Below are 23,444 nucleotides of genomic sequence, written 5' to 3'. Positions count from 1 at the left end.
ATTAATTATAAATTGAAATAATCTTATATTAATTTTTATTGTCTAAAATATTGCTAGAGTCTAATACCTCGGAATACAAAAATTCATTTACAAGAATTGAATCTCCAATTATTTTTTTAATGATTTTATCAAATTATTATTCAAATAAAAACAAAAATATTTATATTTACCAAAACCATAACAAATCAATAGATCTCTAAGATAATATTTAATAATTTTTTTGGCATATTCATTCATTAGGAAAGTGTTTGTTTCAAATTATCATTTTGTATTTTTAGAAACAATATTTTCAGGAATATTATAATTTTTTTTTATGTAAATAGGATTTTCTTAAAAGAAATCAAAATAATTTTGTACCGTCTCGGTCAGAATTCGTATCATCTCGGTCAGAATCCGATCTGACCCCTCTACACAGGTGTATCGTTTCGGTTGGAATCTGATTTGGTCCTCCTACATAGATGACACGTCTCGGTCATAATCTGATCTGACCCTCCTCCTACGTAGACACTAACCCGATATCAGGGGTAAAATCTTATCTTTAATGACCAAATATTCCAAATGAAAACCGTCATAAAAATCTTCGCGTTTACGTGGCTCATAAGGCCCATGGACAAGAAAGTATAAGACCTAAAACCCTAGAGCTAGAAAGGCAGATCACACACCTTACACACTTGAATGCTCTAACTTTGAAAGGTTGACCTAGGAGAATAACCCTAATCCCCCTAACCGGAACAAATTTAAATAAAAACCAAATAAAATAAAAGTTACAAGTGTCATAAAAAATTATATTCTTATAGAAATATCATTTTCTTGTACCTCCAGCATAGAATAAAAACCACTTATTCACATAATGTAATTTTTCTTGGACTAAAATATTGTTGAAAATCTAGTTGCATCACCCTCTAATAAAATGGAAATGAACATTCCCACCAGTTTAAAAGACACGGAACACATGTCTCTAATTAATTACCAGTTTAATAGTAAATTTATATTTTTCATTTATCAATACAGTGTGTTCAAATTTGCTTCATGTAAAATAAATAGTGTAATTTAGATGATAAAAGGTATCCACAATCGTTATTAAAAAAAATTGAACTCTTAAAAATGAAGAGATTGTAATTTAAAGGATAAAATGTAATAATAATTTGATAAATTAATAGTTAATATTATAATTAATTTAAAATTTAAAATCCTATATATGAATTGAATTTTATTACAATTCTCATTTGTTAATGTAATTTATACATCAATTAATGTTTATTATAAAAAAGTACTAGAATCTGAATGGCAATAGGAATTTATGATTGATTAATGGGGTGGGAGTTTCTAAAAAAAGAACAAATTGATAATTTCATTTATTGGTAGGATCAGTGTTTTAAAAACCGAACCGGTCATTGAACCGGTGGGAGTACTGGGTCAATGGGTCAATGGTTAGACCGGTGGGTCACCTATTAAACCGCATGACCCGGTTTCTATTAAAAAAAATTTTAAAAAAATATTATTATACATATTTTATACCTATAAATTTAAAAAAAAAATTACATCATACCTTAAAAGAAACTTCAAAAAAATTACAAAAAAGGGAAAAACATAGAAATGTCATCAATCTTCTTTCTTTTTTTCCCTGCATAAAATCTTTGCTTCTTTTGCTTTTTTTTTTTTCATTTACCAAATGCGTCCTCTCCGTTCCATAATTAAACCCGCACATAAATGTTAAACCTTCCTCCAATTGAATGCACCGGTGAGAAAGACGCTATATTTAAAACGAATTCCAATCAACACCAAGATCCCAATTTGAATAAATGAAACACGATTTCAGCAACAACCCAGTAAAAAGCTTTCAAAAAACACTCGTTCCAATGACTGAAAACCAAACCTTAGGGAGAAGCAGACACGGTGATGCTGCGGTGGTGCGTGCGACTATGCGATGGTGTAGACATGCAGTGGTGCGGCTGTGCAGCTGTGTGGCTATGCAGCAGTGCGGCGATGCAGCTGTGCAAGGATCTGACGGAACAACGATTGTGGCTATGCAGTTGTGTGCGGCGATTGTGGCTTAAAATCAAACTGCAAAACAAAACTTAGGTTCTCAAAGATGAAGCTTGAGCGTGCAGCTAGCAAATGCGAGAGACATTTCAAGGTTTTAATTTTTAAATTAAAAAACGACGCCGTTTAAATTTTTTTTTCCAGAAAAAGTGATGACCCGGTTTGGGTTTTGAGACCCGCGAGTCAGTGGTTCAACCGGTTTTTTAGCCGGGTCATACCGAGTCATACCGAGTCAGCTGCACGTCCGGTCTGATCACTGGTTCGGCTCGGTCCAACCACCGGTTTTCGGTTCAACCGGTTCGACCGGCCGGTCCGAGCCGAGTTTTACAACACTGGGTAGGATTAAGAGAATTAAATGGAAGTGGAAGTGGTGATATTTGATTGTAACTGGTAGTACGAGTACGTAAATTGCAACAGTGAAGATGAGGGATGAGGATGGTCTATTAGACTATTACTCTATTAGACTATTACCCAACCCAACCATCGTCATAATTAACCGCGTCCACTGTTTGGTTTTTACAACCGTACCCACCCACCCACCCACGACCCACCGTCTTTCCTTATTTATTCTCTTCCACCACTTTCGCACTTGGCATTCTCACACCCTCACTCCTCACTCCTCACTCCAACAATGCAGTTGCAAGGGGACAAAGCCAAATATGTCCTTCCCTTTCTATTCCTATTCCTATTCCTATTCCTATGCTCTCTCTCCGCCGCCACGGAACTCCAAACGCTCCTCCTCCGCTCCCTCCCCCACCCGCCCGCCCTCTCATGGCCCGAATCCCAATCCGAGTCGGAACCCGACCCGGATGCCCTCTCGCTCCACCTCCACCACATAGACGCCCTCTCCTCCGACAAAACCCCGGAGCAGCTCTTCCAGCTGCGCCTCCAGCGGGACGCGGCCAGAGTGGAAACCCTAGTCAACCAAAGCGAGGCCCGCAGATCCGGGTCCAGCTTCAGCAGCTCCATCATATCGGGCCTGGCCCAAGGCAGCGGCGAGTACTTCACGCGCATAGGCGTAGGAACACCCGCTAGATACGTGTACATGGTCCTGGACACGGGAAGCGACGTAGTCTGGCTCCAATGCGCCCCTTGCCGCAAATGCTACTCCCAAACCGACGCCGTTTTCAACCCCGCCAAATCCCGAACCTTCGCCGGAATCCCCTGCGGGGCCCCACTCTGCCGCAGGTTAGACTCCCCCGGTTGCAACAGGAACAAAATTTGCCAGTACCAGGTATCCTACGGAGACGGTTCTTTCACATTCGGTGACTTCTCCACCGAAACGCTCACGTTTCGTAAAACAAGAGTCACGCGCGTCGCTCTAGGTTGCGGCCACGACAACGAAGGTCTTTTTATTGGCGCTGCTGGCCTCTTGGGCCTGGGCCGGGGTAGCCTCTCATTTCCGGTTCAGACCGGACGCCGCTTCAACCAGAAATTCTCATACTGCCTCGTCGACCGTTCCGCCTCCGCCAAACCGTCTTCCGTCGTTTTCGGTGACTCCGCCGTCTCCCGAACCGCGCGCTTCACTCCGCTCCTCAAAAACCCTAAGCTCGACACCTTCTACTACGTCGAGCTCCTCGGGATCAGCGTCGGTGGCACGCCCGTCCGCGGCCTCTCCTCCTCGCTCTTCCGCCTCGACGCCGCCGGGAACGGCGGTGTCATCATCGACTCCGGCACCTCCGTCACGCGGTTGACGCGCCCTGCCTACATCGCCCTGCGCGACGCCTTCCGCGTTGGCGCCGCCCGCCTGAAGCGCGCGCCGGAGTTCTCCCTCTTCGACACGTGCTTCGACCTGTCAGGGCTGACGGAGGTGAAGGTGCCGACGGTGGTGCTGCATTTCCGCGGCGCCGACGTGTCTCTCCCGGCGACGAATTACTTGATTCCGGTGGACAACAGTGGGAGCTTCTGCTTCGCTTTCGCGGGAACCATGAGCGGGTTGTCCATAATTGGTAACATCCAGCAGCAAGGGTTCCGGGTGGTGTACGACCTCGCGGGTTCTCGGGTCGGGTTTGCCCCGAGAGGTTGCGTTTGAATCTTGTGATGTGGGAAACAACTCTTTCCCTTCGTTTTCTAATTATGAATTATTATTGTTGGCATCTTTTAAGTTTATTAAAAAGGTTAGAGTAGAGAAGGAAGGTGAGATCTTAATCTAGATCTGAAGGAGGACCTAGATTGAACATAATGAGAATGTTTCTAGTTCCCGCCCTTTGGCTGTCGTTTGCTGTGTTCTTTATTTCCCAATTAAATACTCCAACTACTTCAAATTCAATACAATGCTTATTCTCCCATTTTAATCCTTCGATTGCTAGGTACTACACGAGTACATGTTCGCCATTTTCTTGACTTAAGATATTTTGTGCATACCTTTTTCTTTCACGCCCATGTGCTGCGCTAATCACGGCTAGTTTTATTTATCGAATTTTGTTGTTAGCATGAAAGATAGAGCCTGTTGCGCAATTACTTTTGATTCATTGAACCTTTTGAATTGTAATATCATCTTAATTATTGATATAGCCGAGGGACAAAATTGATGATGATATAGAATCCTGCCGCTGATGAATTGAAATGATGTGAGCTAGAGAGAGAAATCGTGGAAACTGGAAAGACAAACACGTACGGAATGACTGTCATTTTCTTGTTTTGGAGCTTCCGTACGGAGATGACATGCCTTGTGATTAGGGCTGGGGGAAGAGTGAAACTTCTGGACCCGTGAAATACTTGATTGAATTCAATTATTCAATTAAAAACATAAAATTAAGTATTGTTTCCTTTTTTATTCATCAATGTTTATTACATTTTATAAATATAATTATTTTTCTCTTCACTCTTTCCTTCTCTTTTTTCCCTACCAAATAAATAAATAAATCATCTCACCTTTTTAGTTTTTTATCCTTTTTCCCTCCTTAATTTCTTTTATTTATCTTTCTTTCACAAAGCGTAAGTTTTACAAGTTTGATTATATGATTGTTATAATGCATCACATGTATATGATTAACTTGTAGCAATAGTATAAATGAAAAGTGTCTACAAATTCATTTACACTGTTATACTTTTTTTTACATAGTTTTTTCTTTCAGTTAACTTAATTTCGTTTATGCTGACTATGTAGTAACCAAGAAATGTTGAAAATTTAAATTTTACATATTAAAAATAAAAAAACATAATTGAAAGGTTCCACCGAGATTTGAACTCGGGTTACTGGATTCAGAGTCCAATGTCCTAACCACTAGACCATGGAACCTTTCAATTATGATTTTATATTCAATAAATAAATTATTAACTTTTAATATGAAAAAAATTATATTTTACAAAATTTATTAGTAAATAATATAGGTGTAAAAGTTTGACACTCAGATAATTGATGTTGCCTGATATAAAACATTTGTTAAAATATTATGTCTGGTCTACAAATATATTTTATTTTATTAATAAATTAAAACTAGTTTTTCCTAACTCAATTTTAATATTTAGTTTTATATTATAAATTAGCATTTTAATGTGTATAATACAAAATTATATTTTAAATTTATAATAAATAGTTTATATGATAATATAAGATTATTTTTTAGTTATTTATAATTTAAAAAATATTGACATTCGGTTTAAAACAAAATAAAAATTGAAAGAGATGTGAGAATGAGTCTAAAATACTATCGTTGAAATATCAATTAAACATGCTCTCGTTAAAAAAATAGTTTTAAAAAATACTTTCCTTAAAAAGAAAGTGATTTTAATCTATTAATCTATATAGAGAGCGGGCGTAGAATACACAATTTAGAGAATAGAGTACACATTTGCATTTCACATATTACCTCTATGACTAGCTTTTTATCAATCATCTTAAATTACTTTATTTTATTTTTATTTGTATATATACTCAAATTTTTAAATCCCCCATCTCTATCTCTAAATTACATTTCAATAATTTTTAAAAAATGAAACTGTTAATAATTAAAATAAACTTATATCACGATTTGAATAACTTATTTCATGTCTATTAATATATTTAGTTATTATGAATTTTAATTATAATATTATTTGTATTTTGCATAATGCACATATTAAAATAGAACCGATTCCTGAAAAATAGATTATTCTGATTCACTTTAATTTATATAAGGTGGATCGAGAATACGCATATGGAACAGAAGTATTGGAATTGAAAATTTGGAATGGGTATCCTAAAAGCCTTACACCTGGATAGTGTTGTGTGTCTTATAATGGGTAAGCAACACATCACACATGCTTTGCTCTGGTGCTATATTGCACATGCGAGGATCATGCTTCAAAACGCAGAGGTAAAAGACAAATGGTAAGTTGGGAAAGAGAAAAAGCGAATGGCTCTTTTCCACATTCATGGAGTCTAGCTGTTAAAGAAAAGTTGTAAAGTGGAGATGGCACTAACACACGCCAAGCTCCTGCTTTTGAAAATCACAATGCAATGATGGATGTGGCAGCAGAACGAACCTAACCAATGCAATTACAAATTGCACTAGCCTACCACTCTAGATCTACTTTCTTTAACTAGGGATAATAATCTTATGCAATTAAGTTATGTTCAATGGAAAATAATGTACTAGAAAGATGGATAATTGAAATGTAGTGTAGAGTGGAATTTCGTTCGAACATGAGGTTAGAGTTTAATTAGAGACTTCTTATTTCAATTTTAAAAAAATGCAAATCATACTTGAGATTTTGAAACAACTTTGTTGTTTACAAATGAGACAAATTTAGATATCAAATTTTTTAATACATGTACACTTTGTATGTTGTTATTTATTACATTAATGATCATATTTTTACATTCAAATTATATTCATATTTATATGGTTATTTTTTTATGATAATTTTTATGATTATCTAACTATGTAAGTCGAGTCATTTTTTTCATAATTAATAGTAGATTAAGACAATGAAAGAGTCACTTTACTTGAATTAACAACTTCAATAATTCTTTCACTTTCTTTATAATCTTTTTCGCATCTCACAATCTAAGGTACATAAAAAGTACAAGTTGTCTCATTAAAACAATGTTAAACCTTCCAATATAGAATACAATCTCCATTGTTTTACTAACCAAGTACAAGCAATAATAACTTATGTCTTTTAATTAAGTTATTCAAGACCTAAATATTGATCTTGGATATGAAATAAGTCATGTAGGGAGGAACATTATAACACTATAAGTATGTTAATTGTTGTTTTGTAGCAAAAAGTGTGCTTGAGGCGCTTGAGGTGTATTGTGGAGCTCTAAGAATTGAGAAAGTCTTAGGAGTCTAGTTTATTTTGAAAGTCTTTACCTAAAGGTTCGGTTGATTTATAGAAGAAGAAGTAGTATGTAAGGTTTTTGTTGAGGACTAAGCCTCGTGAATTTATGTTCTCTAAATTCTAAAGAGATAAACTAGAGAGAAGCGCTTTATGTCTGTTAATTCTATTCTTTTCTAAACTTTCTCTTGATCGAATGATTCCTTCGCCATTATCATTGTTGTGTTTTGTGTGTTGTGGTTTAGGTCATAGTAAAGTGTGAATCAGAGTGATTGGTGCAAAGCTTTCTTTGTTTGGAGCTCAGAGTTGGATTCCCTTTTCTTCAATTTTGGTTGCTTGAAGTTTATGTAAGAGAAGTTAGAACAGTTTGGTTGGTTGATTTGATGAATTGTTTGTTTTTTTGTTGTTGTTGTTTTCGTCAAATGTGAGAATGTACGTGGCTAAAATCAGATTGAATGGTGAAGGAAAAAAGTTTTGTTGTTTTGAGCTATGGAGGTGATTTTGGATGATTACAAATATTTGGGTTTGCATGCTATTATGTAGCTTATAAATGAGTTGTATGAAGTGTTTATACTTGTTGGGTGTTGTTGCATGTTTGTTGTTGTATGAAGTGATTTTGAATGATATGCTATTCTTGAATGAATGGTTGAGCATTGATATATTGTACTTGAGTTAAATGTTGAGCATTGATATACTATTCTTGGTTGAGGTGTTAAGTATTGGTATGCTATGTATATGATTGATATAATTTGATCTTTATATGCATTGACTTGGTGTAATTTATGTAAATGGTGTATGTATATGTGTTGATGCTAAGAATGTTGTGGACATTAAAGCATGATGATTGACTTAAGACTAGAGGAAAAGATGTTGTTTTGAAAGTTGAAGATCCCGTATAGGAAATCTTATTTTGGTGCTCTAGAAGGCCAATTGTTGAAAATCTTACCTGAGTAGGTGTGAAACTCTCAGATTATATTTTGTTGAGTCTCCTCTAGAACCTTAATTAATGAGGAGTAAAGTTTGTAGTCAAGGGCTACCACCCTTAACTGATTACTGAAAAGTTGTGTGGTTCCTTAAATATAGCTAGTGGACTAACTCCATAATTGATTTAATAATGCATGTCAAGGTCGTAGTATACTTATACCCAATTATACTAGTCCTGACAGTGGAGCCAAACTTTTCTAGTGTGAGTGACAATATCCAAGAAATCAGATGAGAGATTGGTATCTCGTTTTAGTTGTCAATCTAGTAGGTGTATTGGGCGTGAAAACGATAAGGCCAAGCCACTTAAATTGTTTATCTGTGTTAAATAGACACATTGGTGTGAAAACAACCGGGTTGGTTCAATATAATCAAATCACTTAGACTACTCATGCGTGTTAGAATATCTTCATAGATAAATGTTTGATGACACATTAGTTGTGGTGTGTGCATGTGATGTGATGTGAGTTGATTATTATTTATATGCATCGGATGAATACCTTGTCAATAACAATAACACATTACAAAGAAATTTGTAATAACTAAGTGTGTTTGAGAATCAATTGAATTGAACTTAATGAAGTTAAAATAAAATTACATTTACAAGATTTTTTTTCATCAAAATGCATTTTTTTTCCTCATTGAATGTAATTTTGAAATAGTATCTAAATATGCACTAGAAGTGAAAGTTAGCAATTTGATTTTGAGATTCCAACAAAGTAGGGAAATCACAATCAAGAGAATAAAAAAAGTCAGATAAATTATGTATAACGAAAAAAAATTAGAAAGTTTTAGATAAACTTTGTTTATGATTTTATGTGAACCTTTCATGTTCAAATGAAAAAATAAATTTTTCTAAAATTTTGCGTAAATTTTTGCTGATGAAAAATCATTTACCAGTTAATTAGTTGTTCGTAATTAAATTATTTTCTATAATATTTTTTACAAATAATTAAATATTTTTTATATTATATAAATTAAATAATATTTTTATTGATATGTTGTAAGATTGTGGTTCTAGGCAGTTTGTCTTTCCAATCCATTATTCACTTATTCATATACTATATATAATTTTATACTAATTTTTTTTAATAATATTTTTAACCTCTATATTATATTTTTCTTTTCTTATTTCATTATTTGTTATACGATATATTTTTTAATATATACGAATATAATTTCTCATACAATATTTCCACTTTTTCCCTTAAGAAATTATTTGGGAAAAATGCAAGTCATTAAATTTGTGCTATTGTTAAATCACCAGTGTAATATATGATTCTCAGTAAGAATGCCATAGTAAAATTGTGTGATATATCATGCTTGTAAAAAGTTGGACTAATTCCGTGATTGGTCTTACATTTTTAAGGGTGTGACCAAAAGGAATCGACACACCTTTCGAAATCTACGTTTTTAAATATTTCTGAAAGGTCTGCTTCAATTCATCGAACTTGGGTACCAATTTCAAGTGAAATTTAACCGACATATATAGATGAGTGTTAATAGTATTTTTCTAATACATTTATTTAAATTATTATTAAAATTTAGTAAAAGGTATAAAGTATGAGAGGAATTTACAAAATAAAAACTAGAACTTGTAAAAAAATTAATTTTAATAAATTTAACTAAAAATAAATAATATTTAAAAGAATATGTTAAAAAATGTGATATGTTATTTTTTATATATAAAATCTTATGTGTATGATTGACTAGAAATTCTGACGACTCCAAATTTATTATACACAATGCTTAAAGAATACTCAGCCATGCCCGCGAAGCTGCATGTGAATAATTGATAGAAAACAGATTTCAGTAATGCATGAGGGTACAGACAAAACTTCTCCGATCGTTTTGTAGTAAAATATGCATTGTATTTGTATGGGAAAATAATGGGTCCAATGCATCTAATGGTCTAAATGCCACCTTTTATCATTGAGACAAAATATTATTTGTACAAATAAAAATAAACTTAATATTCGTGTTTATTTATTATTATTTTTTTTTTGTGTGAAATGTTCGTGTTTAACTATCACATGCGTTAGCTTCTCTAGTATATTTTAACAATATTTATATTTTTCTATAATATATATCATTGCTCTTACTTTAATCATTTTAAAACTAAGCTAACATTCTATTATACTACTATTATTATTATTATTATTATTATTATTATTATTATTTTAATTTTAATTTTATAAAACGCATATATAATATTAAAATTATGTATAATTAATTAGATATAGTTCATATTGTCAATATAAGAGTTTTTCACAATGTTATAGAATCATATATTATCGTGTAGTAAATTTATTAACTTTTATAATAAATATTACTAATACCGTATAAAAGTCATATTAGTTGACTGACGAAAAAATTTATATTATATGGAAATAAAATTATTTAATTAATACTACTTCAACTAACACAAAAAACTATGTAGCCTTCCCACATGTCTGAGGTGCGACTAATGAGTAATGAACACTTGGAAAACGACATCCCGTTTCATCAAATAGAACCCTCGAGGCGTGGACGACGTAGCGCGCAAGCGAATCCCGCAAAAGGGGGAAAATAACGACCTATATAAATTAGGGTTTCTCAAAATCAGGTATAGACGAACCGGTGTGCGGGATTGGAACTTGATGGATACGGAAGAAGTAGGGCATCGAAAGGGAACAAAGGTGGAATCATTGATTGAGAAGGCCACCAACACCACCGCTCCGGAGGTCGATCCCCGCCTCCTCAAGGCCATCAAGGCGGTGGTTCGCTATTCCGATTCGGAGCTCCGTTTCGCTACCCAAGCCCTTATGGATCTCATGAAGCGTGACCACTCTCAGGTACACTTTTAAATTTTAATTATGGTCAATTGAATTATTAGTGTTTCACTTTCTTTTATGCTGATTTCCATTGAATTATGCATCATTAAATTACATTTTTAATGAAAAGCTTGTTTCAAATGACAATTCCTCAGGGAAATTTGAATATTATTTAGTCCTATTATGATTGATGCTATAAGCGTGATGATACGATGAAATTTAATTCATATTGCTAAGTTGAAAAACAAAAAAAACCTGCCCTCATTAGCTCAACCCCTATTTTAACTTTCAGATTACGACTGTCATCTGCAACACAAAGTCCTCAGATTGACCTTGACAGATATGTGTTGCAGGTCAGGTACCTTGCGCTTCTAATAATTGATGAACTCTTTATGCGTTCGAAGCTCTTTAGGACCCTTGTTGTTGAGAACTTGGATCAGTTACTGAGTTTGAGTGTTGGGTTCAGGCGAAATTTGCCACTTCCTGATCCACCGGCTGTTGCATCTGTTTTGCGTTCGAAGGCCATTGAATTTTTGGAGAAGTGGAATGTGACGTTTGGGGTTCATTACAGACAGCTCAGATTAGGTTATGATTACCTGAAGAATACTCTCAGGTTTCAATTTCCTAACATACAAGCTAATGTGGAGCGGATTCAGCAGGAGAGAAGGGAAAGGGAGAGGAGGTCAAGAGCGATTTTGTTGAGCAAGTATGAATCTTTGCAAGAGAATTCATCTTCAATAAAGGGAGGGATTCTGTCTACAATGGATGAGATTGATGAGTGTTTGGAGATTTTGCATGCAAAACAGGAGTCTATGTCGGATGATATATTAGATAATGAAGAACTCGGTGATTTCCGTTCTTTGGAGCTGCAACAGCTTCGTTTTGAAGCATTGAAAGAAGGGGAGAAAGTTTACGAGAACAGTGAAAACACGGTAGTTTTTGATACATTGAGAGAGCTGTACAAACTTCTGATCACAAAGCATTTGGTTTCCATCCAAGAGTGGATTTCTGTTCTAGTAAGAGTTGAGTTAGTGGACAATAGATTCAGAGATTCCATTTTGAAAGAGTTCATCGATATCCGCAATAGACTGAAATCAGTTAAAAATAAATGTGAAGAGGCCGGTTGTTCTCTTCTAAACTCATCAAAACATGAAGAGGAAGATTTTTGGGAGGAGGGTAATGTTGTATCTATGGAAATCTCATGTAGTGCACCTGACAATAAAAATGAACATCTTGATGTGGCGTCAACTTCTCATAAAATGAATAATGATAATCTTGGTTTGCACAATAAAGAGTCTAATGGATCTGATACGGACAGACTGCTTCATCGAGGACACCAAGTTGAGTCAAACCCTCAGAGAAGTAAACTTATAGCCGAAGCTCCCGTGGTACGATGGAGTTCTTACTTGGATAATTGGGGTTCGAACAGGGTTTTTATGGCTAACCAGCGGGGTTTGGAGCTTGATAGTCACTGGGGTAGGGTGGACGATGATGCAGTTATTCCAGCAGAAAAAATCGCTGAATTGAATGTTCATGCAATGCCTTATGAAGAAAAGGAAATTGAGATCCAACCATGCCTGGCTCCTTTGAGGAAAGGAGGATTATGTCAGAGAAGAGATCTAAAAGTTTGTCCATTTCATGGACCAATCATTCCTCGAGATGATGAAGGGAGGCCACTCAATCAGAGCTCTTCAGAAGACATGAATATGGATTTAGGGACTGATTTAGTTGAGCAGTTAGCAAAACAAGCAGTGAAAAATGTTCGTGAAAGAGACCAAGAGGTGGCAAAGAAGAGAGAAATTGATAAACAGACACTTAAACGTGCAAAACTAGCTAAAATTCGGGAACACAATGAAGCTGTTTTACGGGATGCTGCTTTGGCTTCTACTTCAAGATCAGCCACGCTTGGAGAAGATTTGGAGGTAGAAGATAAACTGTCTGCCAGAGACAAGAAGCAAAGTCTTGCTTCCATGCTGCGAAAGAAAGTAACACCAAAAGATAGAATAGCTCAGAAACTTTTAAGTTCACGGGCAAGGGTTACGGCAGATAGGCAGCACGTTTCACGTGAGGATGCCAACTATAGAGAAGCCTTCCCAAGTCAATGGTAAACTGGGTATAATCTTTGTTGAGCTTGTCTGATTACTCTGAAGCCTGAACCAAACTTCAGAATCAACTGTAATTTGGGTAAAGCCTTGCCCTTGAGTCGTGAGGCTGATTAGTTAAATTGAGTTCAAAAAATAAAAACCTACTCATCTATTCATTTATTTTTCTGCATGGTTATTTCTTTGAAGGCAGACTCATAAGGACCAGCTTGGCTGCAGAGGATGAAGGGAAGCTGTTTGTTGGCCAGTTTATGTGTTTTTTATTTTTTAATTTATTCCCCACATTTTCTGTAAAATGATTTAGCATATTGTTGGCGCCAGAGGATTTTAAGTTTGCCAAAGATGCCAAGTTACAAATTCACTCGTACTAGTATTTAGTTAACCATAACTGCTTTGTAACAAGTCTTAAATTCATTAACTATTGTTATTAAATGTCAAAATCACATTAGTGCACACTGACATTGGATTTCTATGGCTGAGTAACTGAAGTTGTGGTAGTGATGCACACCATATGGAACCCAGGAAGTAATCTAAGTTGGAAAGCCTTGTGTGGTGTTTTATCAGCCTGAAAAGTTTCATAAACGGTTTCCATTGCCATTAAAGAAGGGCAGTTCAACTGTCAGCCAAGTGGTCTAAGTCGTTGCTGTTGCTGATGGATCTCCAAGACTAATAAGCCAAGTGTTTCTTACCCAAACAAGATGATATTACTAAGAAAAGCTCAATCCCCTTTAAAATAGAAAAGCTTGAGCTTACTGCTTCAGATGTTGCTTTCATAAGTAAGTGGATTTTATTTATTTTTAATGATTTCAAAATAAAGGTAGTAGGAAGGTGGAGCAGAGTCACCTGGAACTAGAAAAAGAAATATTCCTCTTGCCCCATTTTTTTGGCACCAAACCTGAACTTTTGCTGCTAATAATTCTTTTGTATGGTTATCACTTGTGGTTCGCGAGTGAAACTTTTGTCAGAACATTACCACTTGGGCTAAAATTCGACCAATTTTTTTAATAGTAGTACCTTTTAAATATCTTTAGGCACGGTGGATTTTGCCTTGAAGCAGCGTCGAAGCGGAGTCATTTCTGATGCCAATATTTTATGGCAAACCTTCCTTGGTTGGAACGATGAGCACACTTGGGAACCAGCTCATAAAATCTAGGGAACTACTACCAATATATTTTACATTTATGCAACTAAGTATCTTCATGCGATCTTAATATAATAATGCACTGATTCACACACCATGATTCCTGTTTTAACTTTTGCATTGCGGAGCTTACGGGTTAACAAAAATAGTGCTCCTACATCAGTGACATTATTCGCGCTAATCTTTCCTGGGAAATCGTTTTCTTCTTACCATCATATGTAACCCAGCAAACCTCATTATTATGCATGACTTTCCTAAAGCCGAATTGTTATAATGACTTTCTTCTGTTGTCTTCATGCCAGTATTATCAAGATTTGATAACCACAATTAATGGAAAAAAACTAGCACGATGTTACTCGTCTCATTAATTTCATTTATATCCGTTTTACGATGAGAAGGACATCGGAAAGATTATGATAAGTTTAGAACTTTCATGCAAGTTTTTTTTTATAAATATTTTATTTTATTAAATTTACTAAAGTATGCAAATGTTAAAATTATTTTTAAATACGTTATTTCTTTCCTTCTATTTTAGTTTTCATTTGTCCCATGATGTACTAGCAGTAAAAGTTAAGGAAAAATAGAAAAAGGAAATATTTACATATAAGACAAGATATGCACGATAAAAGTATAAATGAAGTAATTATGACGACGGTTACCAAAAATTGAAAGGGAAAAAAACGTCATGATCAGAAGGACCTAACAATAATTAAACTATCATCTTATCAACAAGTGTAACTGTGTAAGCCTCGAAATAGAACTATAGAAGCAAACATTAATCCAGCTAGTGGCCCAAAACTTTTTTGAAAAATAGTTCGTAGAACATCCTTAAGGTATACGTGTTTTGAGAGTGTCCTCAAATTACGCAATCGTATGACTAGAGATAATTAAGTCCACAAATGAATAATATAAAAGAGAAGCAACACTTTGAACACCCAACTAAGAAACAATATTTTTCAAACTGCGGATAAGCCTGGCATCCACGCGAAAATAATTGATAGTGGCATAGTGGACCTATGGTATATCCATTGTACACAAAGGTGTAGACCCCGGCAATCATTCAAATGAAGTTGCGCTCCCTTGAATGGTGCTGGCGCATACCATGAGAGTGAGACCACCATTTCTTCCTCCACATGCCACAATTCTAAAGGACTTCAACCAAAAGACAGCTACTATTTCTAATTGCCATCCTAATCTAGTTTGGGAAAACGAGTAATTGATTCCCTCATTAAATTAATACTTATGAATCATGATGGTGTAATAGAGTTAATAAATAATCAAATCTTAACATGCGGTTAAATTTTAGTTTTTAAATTCTCAGTATAAAAATCATCTGTTAAATTTTATATTTACAGACATGAATTAATTAGTAAAGAGTTGTTCTAATTTAACCTAAATATATATAACATTATTATTAAATACTTAGCTAAAGAATTTTATCTCTTATAATAATAATAATGTTCACAGAAACAAGATTATTTTCGGTGAAAGTTGTATATATTCTATAAAAATTAAATTAATTTATATTTTCATAAATGAGTCTGCTTATTAAGTTAATTTACCTTGGCAATGGTATGGCATAGCCAATCATTGTGGTAAAAAAAAGGAAAAAAAAAGCCTCATTTACCTGCCCCTTAAATATTAAATGAGTAAATCACCAGACTACTTGATCTACATTTTCTTCTCTCTCTTGGTTCTCCAATCTCTACGTTATTCTCCTCGATCTTGATCTCTTTAACGCCTTCTCTCTTCCTGGTTTTCGTTGGAGAATCCTGAAAACCGTTTGATTTTGATCAAAGGGTCGTCAGGATTCGGACACAGATATCTCGTATCACTCCTCTGTTGTCTCAGAAGACCAAGGAAAGGAAGAAAAGCATCAATTTTTGCGAGCAATCAGCTTAAAAATCCTTGCTTCTTTCCCTTCCTTCTCTTCTTTTCTTAAAAAATACACACAGCACAACACAACACAGCCACCCAGCTGCTGAAGCTGAAGCATTATAACTTGTATGATTCAAGTGGCGAAAAATTAAGGGTATTGGTGTTATGAGTGAGAGAATGGAATCGAGTAGCATTGAGAGCAACACTGTGTCATCGATGACTATGATGGAAGAGGATGAGCATCCCCTTCAGTTTTCTTCAATCTCGAAGCTGCATAACAACGGTCCCACCACTACGAGTGTCCACGACCTTCTCGAATGCCCCGTCTGCACCAACTCTATGTACCCTCCAATTCATCAGGTCTATTATCTGTTCCATTTTTGCCTTTTAGGTTTGCTTCCTCAGATTACTTGATTTGGGACTACTTTGTTTCTTTCCTTTTACGTTCTGTCCCTGCGATTTGTTTGTGCCCATCATTCTATTTACTTTACGTTTTTTATTTGGTCCTATAGAAATAGGGTTTTTCTTCTTCTTTTAATGGGCGTGTCTGGTAGGGAGGGTTTGGATTTTTTTTTTGGTGATAGCATTGGAAGTCTTCGATTTAGGGATAAAAAGGGGATGGGGATGTGCAATTATTGTTAGGATTTCTTAATTCTTTTTTCTTTTTTTTTTTTAGTGTGTAGATCTTATGTTTGCAGAAATTTTCAGTTTGTATGGTTCCACTTATGAATGTTGAGGATTTGGTTGCTATCTTGGGTTACTTTGATCAAGGATTGGTTCTGACAAATCTTTTTTTTTTCTGAGTTCCTTTTTACCTGTATTGCCTTGTTTGCTTACAGTGAAATTAGGTTGGTGATGAATGGAGGGGGAAATTGAGGACAAATCTTCTTTTTTCCTTTTCATCAAGTTCTACAGAATTTTGCTCTAGTCTTTGTTGTGTTTTTTAGACTTACATAAGGTATGGCGTGAACATATATTGCTATAAAATGGGCATAATCGTTATATTTAGGTGGAATTTTCACTAGTGTACCCCTGTAGATTTTGATTAAAAATAAAAGAAACTTAGGTACATTATTAGGCTGTATAACTTATTATTCCCATGTGTAGGGAGGACTTTAATCAATGTCTGTGGATCAATCAAGTGAACTTAGTTAATTGAGCAGGTAAGGATGTAATAAAGGCTTGAAGAGAAAACCACCAAGATGTACAGGGTTTGTCGCCTACTGGTGATTGATATAAGGAGTTATTGTTTCTAAATAATTTGAGCACCTATGTCTTTTTTTATTAGATCTGTTTCAAGTTTGAGGGACCAGAGAATCATTTTTGGTTGGGATGTATCATAGTTTAAAATCTTTTATTTAGTTCCTTATATGCATATTGTGGTATGACAAATGCTAGCAACGCATTCTTCATTATTGGATATTACTCTATTATTTAAAATGCCAACACTTGCTTTAAAAAGTGACCTATTTATGAGATACATAATTTTAATACATTAAAAGAATGTGTTGTTAGCATTGTTCATTATAGTAATTGATGTAGAATTCCATTGTATTGCTAGTCTGATTTATCTCCCCTTTCTGTTTGTAATTTATAATTGGTATTTGGGAGGTTAGTTATCTGTCTTTTCTCTAACATTGACATGATTGGTTTTGCTACAATATCCCGAAAATAAGTAGAGATTATTATTATGAGTTATGAATGATTGATATGTACATGATTAATGTTGATGCTACTATGGTCCTGACTTTTAATTAGGATGTATAGTCATATAGTTGAAGTGACATTCTATGCATTCATTACAGAAGTTGTCACAAGTATTTAAATCCTTGTGAGACTTCAGCTTTTTCCTGTGAGGTGGTACCGTGGTAACCTAAAGGAGAATTAGATGCATCTCATGCAAGAAGGCAGGAAAATATTAAAACTTTTACTCTTTGGCATGGCATTGAAGTCTATGGCTTGAATTGATAAGCAACTCCATTGCTATGAGAACATTGCATTCTGACTTATTGTGTGTTTAGGTGAGTGTTTACTAACTTGACTTTGGATTATTTTAATTTTGTAAAATTAATTTGGTTAAAAGTGAGTTTGAAGTGAAATGATTGCTTACAATTCTTTATCCCAAAAGTAAGTTCGTAGTAAAATTTAGTGTGAAACTTGCTAAGACTTGAAAATGAGTTGCTTTTGAAATTAAGTCTAAATCATTTCTAATATGATATTAGAACCTATCTACCCTTGATGTTAGACATTGGACAAACGTCCAAACTTGGAAGCTTCATGCTCCAAATGTTCAGTTTTTGGAATGGAGGAAGGTAAGGGGTTATAAGATCCCACCTTGGCAGGACTTGGGCAATCCTCCCATCTTGAGCAAGCTTTTGAGATTGAGTTAGACTTTGTCCATTTCTAATAAGGTATTAGAGCAAACTTGAATTTAGTAAATTGTTCCTACTTCCTAGACATAAGATCCCACCTTGGCAGGACTTGGGCAATCCTCCCATCTTGAGCAAGCTTTTGAGATTGAGTTAGACTTTGTCCATTTCTAATAAGGTATTAGAGCAAACTTGAATTTAGTAAATTGTTCCTACTTCCTAGATATAATTTTTATGCAAGAACATGGGTTTTTATCACCTAAATGTTTAGAGTTTATGCATGGAAATTTTTTCTGTAAAGTAAGTTTGTAGTAAAATTTAGTATGGAATTTGTTAAGATCCTTATCCAACCTTTATAGTGGACACTCAATAAATGTCCAATCTTGCATACTTCATGATCCAAAATGTTCAGTTTTGGACACGAGGGGGGCTTGTTTATTAAGACCTCACATCAGCGAGACTTGGCCAATCCTTTCACCTTGAGCAAGTTTTTGGGATTGAGTTAGACTCAAGGTGCATTTGGAAGAGCTTATTTAAATTTATCTTGTGACATAAACTCTTGTATAAGTGTGTGGGAGAACTTATGAAAATAACTAATGCTATGTTCATAAGCTATTTTTAGCTTATTTTCACAAGTTCTCCAGGATAGCTTATGAAAATATCTTATAACTGAAATGAAAATAATTTAACCCTCTTCTCTGTTCAATTATAGAAACAATTTATATGTAAGCACTATCCAATAAACGCTTAATTAAGATGTTTATCTCAACACGTCCCAATATAAGGTTCGTTTGGACAAACAACTTATTTAAAATCTTATTTATTAAGTTCTTATGTAAATTTATGTTATAAGTGTTTAAAATTCAATAAGTTGTTGTATTTGGATATACATATTAAAAAACACGATTTCAAAGTGTACCATTATTTAAACACTTATAAGATGTTATCTCATTTTAAAAATTAAAAAATACTAATTAAATTTTGAATAAAATTAAAATAAAAAAGCTTAAAAATATTTTTAGTCTTTACAAAATTAGCTGATTTTGATTTTAATTCCTATAAAAAAATTGTTTTTCATCCTTCTAAAATTAAAATTATTGTTTTTAGCCCATGTTTATTAAAAGATTAAGTGAACATTCTATGTTACACATGAATGTTAGTCATATTATGTTAGTATTTGATAGCTCTAAAAATTCTTATAGATCCTTAAAATAACTATTATTGATCTACCTTAAAATAATTGTTCGGGACCAAAATAAGTGACTTTAAAATTTAGAGGAATGAAAATCATAGAAAAATATTTTATCGGGATCAAACCAAAATTATTTATTTTACGAGAGGAACAAACACAATGTTTTCAATTTTTAGAAGGAAGAAAAACAAAGAAAAAATTATAGAGATCAAAATCAAAACTCCTAACTTTACAAGGACTAAAAACACTTTTAAGTCAAATAAAAATATAAAAAGTAACTAAATATTTTTAATAAATAACATCATACATCACAATAATATTAAAAATAATAATAAAAAAATACTAGTCACAATTCACCTAAATTAGTTTATATAAAAAAAATTAAATAAAATATGAGAAATCAATTATATATATAAACATGATTAAAAATAAAGAACCATAAATTTTTTAAATTCAAAATCAATTCTATATATTTTATAAAATCATGATTAAAAAATTATTGCATAAATATTAACAAAATTACTTTAGATATGCTATTTTAGAGAAAAAAAGTTATGAGGTTTTTTTTCTAATAGGCGAATGTGAATTTTAGGTGGAAGAGATAAAAAAAAATGGAGAAGAGAAAAAAAATGAAGAGGAACAAACTTTTGGAGGGAGGAATGAAAACTTTTGGAGGAAGTAATGAAAAAAATATATATAATTGATTTTTAGTGAAAGAATGAAAAAAATAAAAATAAAATCTATTTATGTCGATAATTGGATTAGAACTTATGTACTTTTCAATAAGTTCCCGCATAAGTTAATTAATAAGTTATATTGGATAGCTTATTAAAATAAGTTCAAAACATGCTATAGACTATTCATAAGATATTTTATAAGTTTGTCCAAACACTCTCATAAGTACTTATAGAATAAGATAAGTACAAATAAGTTATTTATAAGCTTTTTCAAATGGGGCATAGTATGTATTAGAGCTACTGAGCAAACTTGATTTTAGTTAATAATATCTAGACATAATTTTTATGCACAGACACAGGTTTCTATTACACTTTGTTTGAGATATTACAATGCATCCAAATATGCAGTTATTATTTACAATGAAAAGTAACTGTAATGAAAAAATAAAAGGATCAGGTGTTACTTTCTACTTTTGCTGTGAGATAAGGTGTTTGTTAATTCAGTATCTAAGACAATGGATTCCCTACATTGATCACAAGTCTTTTGATTTGTAGCTTGCGTTTGCAAAAAAAAATAGGTGATCAATCAAATCTTAAGTTTTGTTATGGGCCAAGTTTATTTTAACAAGGGGTGGAGCATTTTGTCAGATTTTGTCATTAGACTGTGAGGAATATAATGAGTGTATTGTGCATAACATTATATTGTGTATTTTGGTTATATTATTTGTCGGAGTATATTGAAACCTTCTGCCCTTATCCTTGTACAGGAATACAGGTAACTAGATATAGTTGAATAATGATGCTAACAAAACAGTGACTGATTCTTAAAACCAATTTTGTTATGCAGTGCCACAATGGGCACACACTCTGTTCAACTTGCAAGACAAGGGTACACAACCGATGTCCAACTTGCAGGCAGGAGCTCGGTGATATAAGATGTCTGGCATTGGAGAAGATAGCAGAATCACTTGAATTGCCATGCAGATACATCTCTCTCGGGTGTCCAGAGATATTTCCCTATTACAGCAAACTCAAGCATGAGGCTATTTGTAACTTCAGACCTTACAACTGCCCTTATGCCGGGTCAGACTGCTCAGTGGTTGGGGATATTCCATGCCTAGTCGCTCATTTAAGGGATGACCACAGGGTTGATATGCATTCTGGATGCACTTTTAACCATCGCTATGTCAAGTCTAATCCCCTGGAAGTGGAAAATGCTACATGGATGCTAACGGTATCTATAACAATTATGCATGTCCTTCTCTAGGGTGTAGTGTAGTGTAGTAGTGTTGTGCATGGGATGGACTTGAATGATATTCATTGCTATGCATTTGCAGAAAATTCCTTCATTTAGTGCACAAGCACAACTACATTTTACACTGCATGAAATCTCATCCAAATTGTTATTGTTAACTCATTTTTGGTTATGTTAGGTTTTCCACTGTTTTGGTCAGTATTTTTGCCTCCATTTTGAGGCCTTCCAGCTAGGCATGGCTCCCGTTTACATGGCGTTCCTCCGATTCATGGGTGACGAAAGAGAGGCGCGGAACTACAGCTACAGCTTGGAGGTTGGAGGAAATGGACGCAAACTAACATTCGAGGGCAGTCCGCGAAGCATTAGAGATAGCCATAAGAAAGTCAGAGACAGTCATGATGGTCTCATCATTTACCGCAACATGGCGCTTTTCTTCTCAGGTGGAGATAGGAAAGAGTTGAAGCTAAGAGTAACAGGGAGGATATGGAAAGAACAGCAAAACCCTGAAGGTGGAGTGTGCATACCCAACCTTTGTAGCTAGGTTGATTTGCATATTCTCTTGAATGCTATTTCTTGCTGTAGATAATTTGACAAGTCTTAATCTTTGACTGGTGAATGGTCATGGGGATTTCAACTTCCAAACAAAATAAATAAAAAAAACAAAAAAAAAAAACTGAGTTCTAACCAAGATACTTTGTCAGATATTTGGTGTCCTGCGTGTATCATATGCTACTTTTCAACATGCTTTGGAATTTTACTTCACATTTCATGCAGAACACTTTTGAAGCCGATCAAGTCACAAATGGATCAAAATCAATTGTGAACTAGGTGATAGCAAGTTTGTACCTAGTGAATACAAAAAAAATTATGAATGTCGAAATGTTTTGGAAATAGTGCGAAAGGGTTTTAATTTGCATAGCTACTACTTTTTTTTTTTTCTTCAGCGTTTAAAATTACCCTTAGGGACACAAGTTACAAAATTTTAAAAGAAATAATAATATTTAAACGCACATCGCAGGATAATATTCTATAGACCGCTTGTTAACTTTTATGAAAGGTTTAGAGTATACACGTATCTAGTATTATATAGTGAAAGAAAATAGCTATTACATTGAAAAGCGGCATTTTTGTATTTACAAGCTAAAACAATCAGCGACATGGTAACGATGATTGCATTTTCCTACCGGCAATTTTATTTCGAGAATTCTGTTGATTAACTTTTGTGAATTCAAATTCCTACCTCGAGTTCATAATTGCCTAAACGCCATGGTATGGGTATAGATGCGCAGTGAAGCCATGTGATATATACATTTGTAAAATAAGAGCTAAATAAAGTGGATTTGGGAATACTAGGTGTATTAGATGCCCATGCCCTCTTTCACCTAACAAACTTGTGTAATCTTTAGAATTTAATAAATTTAATCGTTTTATGGGCAGTTTAATCGTTAAATTATGTGATATATATATATATATATATATATATATATATATATATATATATATATATATATATATATCGAGGATGGTTCAAACGATACCGATGTAATTTTTACTAAGTGTTACACCACTCAACAACTTTAAATTAAATGTAAATTTTGTAAATCCTACTATTAGATTGAAAGTTCTTTACTCTTAAATCATATATACAAAATTTTATATTAATCCAAGATGATTTGATACTTCATTCTTATAAAATAAAATTAATATAATATATTTATTTCAAAATAT

General features: G+C 33.9%; 3 protein-coding genes, 1 long non-coding RNA gene and 1 other non-coding gene across 9 annotated transcripts; 4 read left to right on the top strand and 1 right to left on the bottom strand.

The window, feature by feature from the left end:
* Positions 1-1,685: 1,685 nt before the first annotated feature.
* Positions 1,686-4,867, top strand: LOC145953036 (uncharacterized). The gene is made up of 2 exons (XR_014430572.1): positions 1,686-2,137; positions 4,558-4,867. It is a non-coding gene; the product is annotated as an uncharacterized LOC145953036 (long non-coding RNA).
* On the top strand, positions 2,618-4,337 carry LOC109796829 (Eukaryotic aspartyl protease family protein). The gene has a single exon (XM_020356645.3). The coding sequence runs from the start codon at positions 2,675-2,677 to the stop codon at positions 4,073-4,075; it is 1,401 nt and encodes a 466-aa protein (XP_020212234.2). The 5' UTR covers positions 2,618-2,674; the 3' UTR covers positions 4,076-4,337.
* Positions 4,868-5,212: 345 nt separating the features above from the next.
* Positions 5,213-5,284, bottom strand: TRNAQ-CUG (transfer RNA glutamine (anticodon CUG)). Its single transcript has one exon. It is a non-coding gene; the product is annotated as a tRNA-Gln (tRNA).
* A 5,467-nt stretch (positions 5,285-10,751) lies between these two features.
* LOC109797806 (ENTH/VHS protein) lies at positions 10,752-13,657 on the top strand. Of its 5 annotated transcripts, none has more exons than XR_014430766.1 (3): positions 10,752-11,123; positions 11,456-13,286; positions 13,398-13,657. XR_014430766.1 is itself a non-coding variant. In XM_083067041.1 (3 exons), the coding sequence occupies exons 2-3, from the start codon at positions 11,445-11,447 to the stop codon at positions 13,208-13,210; spliced, it is 1,653 nt and encodes a 550-aa protein (XP_082923167.1). In that variant the 5' UTR covers positions 10,981-11,123; positions 11,395-11,444; the 3' UTR covers positions 13,211-13,657. The 5 variants fall into 5 exon arrangements, 3 of the variants coding, with proteins under 3 accessions (XP_082923165.1, XP_082923167.1, XP_082923166.1); XR_014430767.1 differs by having other exon boundaries at positions 13,394-13,657; XM_083067041.1 differs by adding an exon at positions 11,395-11,455 and having other exon boundaries at positions 10,981-11,123; positions 11,569-13,657.
* A 2,337-nt stretch (positions 13,658-15,994) lies between these two features.
* LOC109796082 (E3 ubiquitin-protein ligase SINAT3) lies at positions 15,995-22,478 on the top strand. The gene is made up of 3 exons (XM_020355709.3): positions 15,995-16,583; positions 21,309-21,695; positions 21,895-22,478. The coding sequence occupies exons 1-3, from the start codon at positions 16,389-16,391 to the stop codon at positions 22,255-22,257; spliced, it is 945 nt and encodes a 314-aa protein (XP_020211298.1). The 5' UTR covers positions 15,995-16,388; the 3' UTR covers positions 22,258-22,478.
* The last annotated feature ends 966 nt before the right edge of the window (positions 22,479-23,444 follow it).

The sequence above is a fragment of the Cajanus cajan genome, chromosome 11 (assembly GCF_000230855.2).
Source record: "Cajanus cajan strain Asha chromosome 11, NIPB_CcT2T_4, whole genome shotgun sequence".
Lineage (NCBI taxonomy): Eukaryota > Viridiplantae > Streptophyta > Magnoliopsida > Fabales > Fabaceae > Cajanus > Cajanus cajan.
Note: the sequence above shows the minus strand (reverse complement) of the source record. Positions and strands in the feature narration are given on the sequence as shown.